Source organism: Vigna angularis, chromosome 1 (assembly GCF_016808095.1).
Source record: "Vigna angularis cultivar LongXiaoDou No.4 chromosome 1, ASM1680809v1, whole genome shotgun sequence".
NCBI lineage: Eukaryota > Viridiplantae > Streptophyta > Magnoliopsida > Fabales > Fabaceae > Vigna > Vigna angularis.
Genome location: NC_068970.1, coordinates 52308144 through 52318604, shown reverse-complemented (window position 1 = coordinate 52318604; position 10461 = coordinate 52308144). Strand labels below are relative to the sequence as shown.

General features: G+C 34.4%; 1 protein-coding gene across 2 annotated transcripts; it reads right to left on the bottom strand.

Moving 5' to 3' along the window:
* Positions 1-765: 765 nt before the first annotated feature.
* Positions 766-4547, bottom strand: LOC108332815 (probable RNA 3'-terminal phosphate cyclase-like protein). Of its 2 annotated transcripts, XM_017568118.2 has the most exons (9): positions 4378-4547; positions 4194-4301; positions 3682-3759; positions 2878-3095; positions 2614-2766; positions 2325-2503; positions 2077-2252; positions 1738-1954; positions 766-1343 (listed from the first exon to the last, which is right to left on the bottom strand). In XM_017568118.2, exons 4-9 carry the CDS (start codon positions 3080-3082, stop codon positions 1134-1136), a joined length of 1140 nt encoding a protein of 379 aa, XP_017423607.1. In that variant the 5' UTR covers positions 3083-3095; positions 3682-3759; positions 4194-4301; positions 4378-4547; the 3' UTR covers positions 766-1133. The 2 variants fall into 2 exon arrangements, with proteins under 2 accessions (XP_017423607.1, XP_052727541.1); XM_052871581.1 differs by lacking the exon at positions 3682-3759 and having other exon boundaries at positions 4378-4538.
* Between the last annotated feature and the right edge of the window lie 5914 nt (positions 4548-10461).

Here is a 10461-nt window from a genome sequence, read left to right as displayed (position 1 = left end):
AAATAATAAAAATTTTGATTGCATTAAATATAAAAATATTAATAAATTTTGACTGAAAAATAATTTCAACTAACATCGATTAAAAAATCACTAGGTAATGTTTTTGAATTATTAGACACTAAAATATTTTTTTATATTTACGAATGATTAAAATACTTTATCTAATTAAAAAGTTAAAATTTTGTAATTATGTTCACCAAAGGCAAGGATATGAACCAGACTGAGTAAATATGTAGAGACACTTGTTCCAGCCTAATGTGATGAAGGAAATTGAAATGCATTAAAAGAGATGAGCTTTATTGAATTGGTAAAAGTTGTGTTAATGAGATTTTGAAATCCAATTAAATACTTACTCCAAACATATTAACTACCTTCTAAGGGAATGAGATCCAAACCCTTTCACATAATTTATTACTGTAATTAATTTTAGTATAAAATGTTAGCTTAATAAAATAGATAATGGAGATAATCTCAGGTGACTTTCACAAGTAATAGCAATGGGACAAGAATTATAGCTAAAATACTTAAAATATTAAATAACGAGTCTTCTCTTAAAAGAATAAAGATTTCAAGTAAATAAAATATTTAAAAATTATTCAAGAAATTTACAAAATAACATGTCAATATTTTAATAGATAAATAAAAATTACTACATAAAAGATATTTTCTTTTGCACTGCATTCACGTGTTTTTAAGTCTGGTGATCTCTAATGCCATGCTGTAATCCATAGTAGAGTTCAAATAAATAAGGAATCATGCTATAAATAAAACAGCTAAAGAAATTTGATTGAATGCTCTCATTTAGCTTGAAATGTAGTCAATACAAAGCATGAAATCCAACTGGTCACGAATCAATTCTAACTAAATGTACTAGCTCTAAACCAATTTCATAGAAGATCGATTACACAACAAAAAAGGACATTCTTTTGCTACAATCGAAACATCTTACAGCATCTCCTATCCAATCATTGTATTGACAAGGAGATATTAATTTAAGACTCAAATTTTATAGAACACTTAACATGATGAAGGTTTTAAAATTAATTTGAATCTTATATAAGATCTTTTCCAGGCTTCAAAATTATAATTCTTTCAGACTTGGTATTTTGGATTTATAACACTGTTGAACGACTTTATGATACCTTTCGAGAAAGGTTCTTCATGCCATAACCAACACACTTGAGAAAAACTGACTGTGAGTTCGGCTCTGGTTTGATAATGAACTTCAAATTTAGAAAATCCCTTATATTTCTCAGAGTTTCAACCCCGTGCTGGGAAAGTTTTCCAACGCGAACCTTTGAAACATCTTGAGGGCATAGTGCACAAAGAAGAAAAAGCAAGCCCTATAAACCAAAACAATAAAAAAAATATTAGGGGAATCCAAAATTCCAAAAAGGAATTAAACTTTATCATATACACGAGCCCTACAAACCCACGTGCAAGACAATAAAATTGAACTAGTAGCTACGTATTCTAGCACCATAACATTTGAGTCAGCACACTTCCTGGGAGAGTGCATTCCTGATGCATTTTCTTTACTTTTTTTAGGTTCCATATATTTTTCTCTCTATTGTAGGAGTCTACTTCTACATTCTATCTATTACCATCAGTCGACTAGAATCAAAACTTCCATATCAGTAAGAAGTTTCTGTCCATATTTCTACGCGTTTAATACCAGTACCTATCACTTGATATAAAAACGTTAAAAGGGAAGAAAGAAACTGCCTACATACTAACCTGGTGTGTTGAATCTACCACCCCACTTTGACCTATCTCACCAAGTAAAGAATTGGCAGTCGCCACACCAATATCCTCTGGAGGCATCAGGTCTCCTTTTGCGTCATCTGCAAGACTAGAAGTATCATCATCCCTCGCATGAGAAACGGCGGTGTCTGCAGAGATGAAGCAACCAGAAGTAGTTTCCGCAACAAGAGAAATCCCATAGCCAGGCGAACTGAACGAGAGAATGCCCAACCAAAGGAGTTACAATACTATGACTTACCCAATTACTACCAATATATTTCCAAAATTGAAATTCAATATTTAACAAATTCCACTGAGTGGAAGGAATCATACTTTCCAGCCTGAGGACCTGATCTGTGATCAGAGAAAATGTGCACATCAGAAACCAGTGGATTGATTATTCCACGGGTAGCTTTAATCATGCTATTTTCAAACTGAACAGACACTCTGGTTGAAAAGGTAGTTCCTCTAATTTTCTTCACAAAACCTTCATCAATCCAACTAACAGCCTGCCAGGAAGAAAATATAAGATAACAACAAAGTTTAAATAATCGAAATCATCAAAAGAATCAGAAACTTACAGATAGACTCTGAACAACAGGAAGTGATAAAATAACTTCGCCACCACCATTGGGAGGTAATCCACGACTCTCTATTTTAAGCTCCATGCCTTCAGAGGGAACTCCAAAGCGCTTCAATATGGGTAAAGCAGTAGACTTGAAGATATCAACCGATGGATCCTTAGAATCATTTGTAATTCCTGATAAACAATATTCAAAAAAAGTTATAATTTAAACCATCAAAATATCTTGTAAATGGTCCTTCAGAGATAGGTTTCAAAATAGAATCTAATTATTATAACTACTATACCTTTGAGCCTAATGGTGAGGGGATGTTTGGCAAACAAACACAACACAATGAGTGGCTCCAAAAAATAGCCAATGGAGCGCGAGACGCCACAATCGTGCGCACTGTGTTGCCTGCCACCGATAATAGTTCCAGGTTTGTACTTTAATTTGGTACCTGTTCAACCCAAATAAAATGAATAAGCAATCATCTGGTTGTGGTGGTGGTTGTGTTACTGCAACTAAACCTGATTGAAAAATAAAAATAAAACGAAATTAAAAAAAATACCAGTTTCGTTGATTTCTACGTGGCAATCATCGCAGACAGTTTCGAAGAGACGGAGAAGCGAAATCTCGTGGTTGCGGAGACCTGGCCATGTCTCGTCAGCACGAATGTCTTCAATGAGAACGGGAGTTGAAGAGAGAGTAGCAAGAAGAAGGCGTTGCCGGAAGCTCTGGCTTCCCAGCAACCTCTTGTATGCCGTTTTCCCCATTCTATGCAAACACCTGCGTAGTTGAAGCTGCAGATTTTGATACCCCAGAAGGAATGCAGAACGGAGAAAGTAGATGATAAATCCTACATAGAGGGACTTGCCCTTGGGTTTATCGGAGAGATTTGGGCTTTGATTTTATAACTAAAGCCCAGGCCCTAATAACTATTGGCACCCTGTTGGTATTGAAAAAACATAAAATAAAGAAGACAATTTTTTTTTCTCCACCCCCTTAGTTTTCATGTGCACCATAACAGAAATGAACTTGATTTTAAGATTTTGCCATTAGTTCATAACAATGTATCAGAAGTTTTAGGACTGTTATTCAGCACTAATTCTTATTGAATAAAAAACAAGTAAATTTGAATATAAAACAAGATCGATCGGCATATTATTCGTGCTTTAAGTCCTAGAGACTATTGTGTGCCAGAATATTAAATATGAAATCAGATAAAGTCTTTAAAAATGTTTATGGTAGTAGATAAAAGCTTAATTGATTGGACATGAGGGAAATACTTGATTTAAAGCAACAAACATGTAGTTTAACTTCACAGCAATTATTTGAAGACAGAGTTGGACAGCAAGCTAACTTAGTTACAAACCTTTAACACAGTGTGAGGTGGTCTGGTGCTTGCTTTCACTTTGCCACAAAGATATCAGGGTAAAGAGTTTATCATCACCTAAAATACACCATATTTTTAATCCATATCTGTTAATCATCGGTTTAATTGTAGAAGGTACAATTAGACAAAGCTTCAAAAAGAAAAGAAAAAAGTTATTATTTATAGATTGAACTACGAGAAAAGTGCTTCTAAAATATCAGCATCCATGTCCCCATTTAGAAGCAGGAGGCATTCAGTATCTTATACTATGTTCTGAATACTTTAGAGCTCCATTTAGTTATTGTATAATCATCTCACTCAAGTAGCATCAGGATGCAACTTTCATTCATCCATTACTAATATCAGTTGGTTTGTGACACGCTAAATTTGTAATATCAAGCAAGTTCTATTCATCCATCTCGATTAAGCATCTTAATGATGCTGGTAATATGAAGCAAGTTCATGTCAGCCCCAGATACAGGAGTTTCTAACGGTGAAAGAACGAAACATACCTTGTAACAACAACAACCTTCCTAACACGCAGTGCACTAGTCTCGATCTTAATCTCCGGCGAACCCCACCACACCCAGCAGCGCAATAGTGGCAACAACGTGCGTTTTCTGAAACAAATTCCAACAAAAGAATGAATGGAAAGAGAAACACATACATAAACATATATTAAAGATTTAAGATTACCAATTAGATTTATCTTTGGTTGACCACTAAAATTTCGAGTGAATCAAAAAGAAGAAATAGTGAAGAAGGTTTAGGGTTTATCTCAAAATCTTAAAACAGAGAATAGTGAAGAAGGTTTGGGGTTGTGGTGCTTGAAATTAGGTTTAGGGTACAGATTATTTTGATATGAATATAATTTGGATTTTTCAACTTTTAAAATTTATACAACTAAAATAAAAACCTGATTAGAAAAAAATATTAAATATAGGTCAAAAATAAAAATTATATTTAATTAAATGGATTTTTAATAGACTAAATTAGTGTAGAAGAGGATAAGATTGGACCAATAACATTTTTGGCCCACTCCTACGTGGAGTGATTAATTACAAAGTGGACGTTTCTATCTGCACCTCCACTAATTTCTCTCAACACCTCTACTTTCCCTAAATATTCCCGGTTAATTTAAAAAAATAAATAAATAAAGTTGGTAAAAAGTTCATTTATTGTATACTAACCTAATTACTTTCATATTTATTGACTTCTTTGTATACTTGCACCTTGTGCTCTTCTGATCATTATTCATTACTAACTCTTCTTGTTCACTTGCTTTTATTCACTACTTTTTTTCTTCCAGTGTGGTTGTGTTTGTGATTCAAAATTTGTTGTGTTTGTGGTGAAAAGTGAGTGTGTAGGAGGCCTCATTTCGTCTTTGGTTGTAGAGGGAGGTTATGGTCCTAAAGTTTGTGATCGTCTCATGGAGAAGTAGAGAAAAATAATCGCGTTAATAGGTGCATGATGTTTAAATGGCAGGCTTTAACGGATTTTGAAATCCGTTGAGAAAACTAACGAATTTTGAAATTCGTTGAAGACATAAATGAATTTTGAAATCTATTAATGGATATTTCAAAGGCTTTCAACGAATTTTGAAATTCGTTTAAGGACTTCGTTTGTTATTTTTAAATTTTTAGTATTTTACGTTTCTTTTTAATTTCAATTTATTATTAATGTAATGAATTGTTAGTAATTAAAAGTTTTATTATTTTAGATTTATGAATAACTTTTTAGGTGATTTTTCATATTAATATTATTTAATTATTATATTATTATCAATGATGTTTGATAGTAAGGGGTGCATATTATGATATAGGTGAATATTGTTTAAAATGGAAGAATATCTTTATGGTATGGATTCTCAAGTAAATTTTTGTTTTTATATCAGATTTTTCATCTTTCATAAATGAAGTGGCGGAAGGAGATTTAACAAATAATTTTACAACAAATGAAATATTTCGCTCTCGTGACGACTTAATTCAATGGACTAGAAGGATTGCACATAATCTTGGTTTTGTTGTGATAACTATAAGATCCGACAAAGTTACTAGTGAACGAGGAAGGAAGACAATTTGTCTTGCTTGGATGTGAAAGATGTGGAAAGTATAGGAAATAAAAACCTGATGTGTAGCCTACTGTATACAACACTCGAAAATGTGATTGTCCTTTTCAGTTAAAGGGCAAATCATCTTCTAATGGTGATAAATAATTCTTAAAAGTCATATGTGAGAATATCACAACTAGGATTTGGCTAAAAGTTTAATTAGTCACTCTTTTGCTGGGAGGTTAAATCTCAGTGAACAATCATTACTTACTGATATGACTAAGACTCAAGTTACATCTGTAAATATTTTATCAAGTTTAAAAGAAAATAATGATCGTAATGTCATAACGATTAAACAAATCTATAATGCAAGGTATGTGTGCAAACGATCATTGAGAGGGTCGAGAATTGAATTGCAACAGTTTATGATGATGTTGGATCATGATAACTACATTTATTAGAGTAGGTGTATTGACCAATTCATATGAGCCTTGTGCTTATGAATTAGCACGATATGACCATCGGGTAATCTTTTTGGCTGAAATTCGTATAATGTGGAGGAGATTAAGTTTTTCAAATATTGAATTAAATGAATCCTAACCAGAGTTATCCATTGAACATGAACTTCATATGTTTTAGGAACAATTCAATGAGGTTGACATAGGAGGTAAAATCACCATCAAGCAAAAGTTACTTGACATTGTTTATCCTGTAATGACATTTATGGTACCTCCATTTCATACAGTGAAACAAAGGATGCACAAAAGAGTAAACTTCAACGAACAGAAAGGTCTACAAAGCATGAGCCGACATATTTTGAACACGTAGATGCCTTGCACTTAACAAATGAATCTTCATCTAAAAAAACAATTACATGTTCCTATATTGAAGTCGTTTTTATTATTTCTTTTCTTCTTCTTTCGTAACACTTTCTTTTATTCCTTCCAATCTAATGTAAACAAGTAGATGACTGTATTAGACATTGACTATGCAATTGTTAATCGATATAAGGTCATCTTAGACTGTCTATCAGAATTATACTACCTTCTCACCACGGAACAATAATATTTAATATAAAATTTATTGAAACTAAACAATAGTTATTAAAATTCAATTTTTGCACTAAATTGACTCTACCATAAGGCATAAGCAACATGTTCAACATAATGCATCAGTAGGGAAGTATCATGTAGGCCTCCTACAAATCCACCAACTTCCTCTTTTACTTGAGGAACGTCCTCATACTTTTCCTCTTTAACATGATGCTGCTCAACTGGATGTTCCTCTACATGAACACCAATATCAGCTTCTTCACTGAAGCTTTAGATCTTTTCCTCCCTTCACCATGTGAAGAACTCTTTCCCCAATAAGTAGATGCACCTTTGATTCTTGTCACTTTTGTAAAAAATTTACAGGAGATCTAATAGATACTTTCATATTGACCCATTATGGTGAACATGTTGCTTATGTCTTATGGAAGAGTCAAGTTAATGCAAAACTTGAATTTTAATGGCTATTGTTTATTTTCAATAAAATTTATAATAAATGTTATTGTGTAGGATTGAGGAAAGATAAGTTAATCTCTCAATGTAAAAAGTTAAATAGATTTGGACCATAAGACAAGAGAATTCAACAATTTGTGTTGAATTTTGATTTGATGCCTTTCGCCGATATTTGGTATGACTACGCCAACAAGGGTTAATTGTTGGCATTCACTAAGAGATAACACTTACACTTTTAATCTCTCTGTGGGTGAGATTTCGGTGACACTAGATGATATGTCGTTGTTGTAGCACCTCTCGGTTATAGAACAATTTTGTAATATCGAGAAGTTATAGCTTGTAGGCGTGGATCGTGGGAGGGTTGGTGCTGAGAGCACAGAAGCACGTGTTTTAAAAGTGAGACTGAGCTAGCTAAGAAACATTTATGATGAGTGTGTGAGCCACAACAATGAGAGTATGCTGCCCGAATATATTTGTTACATCTAGTTGGATGCACTATCTTTGTTAATATGAGTGTTACATCCATCCCCGTGTCTTAATTATTGTTGTTCAGAAACTTACACACATATGACATATATGATTGTGGAGTTGTTGAACTAGCACATCTACAAATAGCTAGAAGATACTAACTTTTTGCTTAAACAAATCAAATGACGAAATATTTTATTCTTTTAGGTACACAAATTCTTTGCACTTGATTTTCTTTAATGGTTTCGATATTGTTAATGAATAATTAATTAAATTTTTTTAGAACTGGATTTATGAACTCTTCCTTAACATGGAAATTAGGTGTCTCCTGTTATGGAAACAAACCGTGTGCCGCTCAATACGTGAGGGAAAGACAGATTTGCAGCCTCTAAAAACAAGGTCATAGCTGAATGACCTCATATCTTTAGCACCATAACATAGATGAAGTCGATTTAGAGATTTTGCCATTAGTTCATAACAGTGTATCAGAAGTTTCAGGACTGTTATTGAATAAAAAACAAGTAAATTTGAATATAAAACAATATCGATCTGCATATTATTCGTGCTTTTAAATATTAGGAAAAGATTCAAATATTTTTAGAAAATATTGTTTTGAAAATTTGTTCAGAATATGTGTACTATACCTAGTGATCGATCAACTGTCAGATACACCAATCAGGAAAGGTAAATATCATTAATAGTCAATTAATACGTTTAATGACCATATTAAATGCAAATATACGCTATTTATGACTGATTGGCAGGTCATATTGCACAAGAATATGATATTAATGGACAGTTAGCAGGTATGTTAGCAAGTATTATTGGATTTATTGCCATATCAAATATGAATTAATCAGCTTAATTGCTATAAACCCTATAAATATAGAGTTAATGCCCAAGTAAAGGGACAATGGCCTATGATAATAAAATATAGTCCAATTCATTAAACCGCTCCTAACTTGAGCGTCAGAGTGTCTTTTGTAGGTACATCTCCCTCCTGTCCAAAGGGAAAACTCATCGTTCTAAATTGGAACGTACAAGCGGAACACACAAGTCGAAGGTTAGTGTCTCGGTCTCACAAACCCCACCGAAATATTTTGGCGCCTATCGTGGGGCCAAGAGCAAGCTGAAGATACCCAATGGTGAGCACAAGAAATATGGAAGAGCAGAGCACCAGAGATTTAATAAAAGAGTTATAAGCCTATATTGAGGCATAGGTGTAGACCATACAAGCGCAGGCACATGCACAACAAGAGATGCAGCGGAGGCATGCAGAGGAGATGGCGGCGCTAAGGGTCGAACGGGTTCCTCCCGAGCGGTCCGCGTCAAATCGAGATAATGACAACGAAGCAAGCCATAATCACGTCAACCCGAACGGTCGAGGTAGAAGGGAACCAACACCCCTGCAGACCGTTCGACCTACCAATTTATCATTACTTCCCTTTACGGCGACCATCATGCAAACTCCAATGCCAGAAAAAACTCAGCCGCATTGGATAAGTATGATGGTTCAGCTGATCTGGAAGATCACCTAAGGACGTTCGGTAATGCAATGACATTCTATACAAACAGCGATCCGGTCATGTGCAGAGCCTTCTCATTATCACTCAAGGAAGAGGCATTGGAATGGTACAACACTCTTCCTCTGAACATAGTGGATTGCTTTGCCACTATGGAAACCCTCTTTAGAAGGCAATACGCCTCCAATCGAAAACAGGAGATAACACCGACAGAATTGGTAAATACTAAATAAGAGAAAGGGGAAACTTTGAAGGCCTTTATGAAAAGTATACTGAAACCGCACGACGAGTTAAAGAGGTCAATCACTCTTTTATCATTAACAATTTGCCTACATGCTTAAGGCTAGGATACTTTGCTGAAAAATTGTATTCACGACCACCAAAAACGATGGAAGAGCTCCAAGAGAGAGCAACTGAGTTCATCCGTATGGAGGAGATGCAATTGTCACAAAGGAAGCGGCAACAAGAGGCTGATGTAGGCGGGAGTAGAAGGGACGACAAGCGACCGTTCGGCAACAATGATAAAAGTGGGGAGCTTCCCCGAACGTTCAAGTTTCACCATTATACTGCCCTCAATGCACCTAAGGGAAAAGTTCTTGAAGAAGCCCTAAACGCGAAACTTCTCACACCTTGAAGGAAACCATCTCCAAAGAACGCAGATGAAAGGAAGAGTTACCGGTACCATCAGAATCATGGACACACTACAGAAGACTGCATCACACTAAAAATGAAATAGAGAGTCTCGTTCGGGCGGGACACCTCCGTAGGTTTATAAAGGAAACAAGAAGCCTCCCCAGGGAAGGATATTTGCGAAGAAGTCCCGAGCGGACATATAGGAAGGACGAGTGAAGGCGGAGCTATAGCCGCAGTCCAAGTCGTCATCGTGAACGATCGGTCCGTGGATTTATCAACTGAGGCAAAGCATCCAAAACTTTATCAATGTCATGTTTAAATTCAATTTCATTTTGTAAGATCCTTGAAAATATTTGTAAGTTAGATACTAGATAAAAAAAAAATTATTAATAAAAAAAAAATAGTGAATCGTAAATTGTGAATAGTAAAAAGTGAATAGTAAAAAAAAATTATTTTTGGAAAGGATAAGTGTTACACGTAGCTTTGAGATCAGAATTCACCAATTTGCAAATAAAAAATTATTTTTGTAATAGTAAAATGAATAAAAAAATGAATAGTACAAATGAATAGTAAAAATGAATAGTAAATTTTTTTACTATAAATA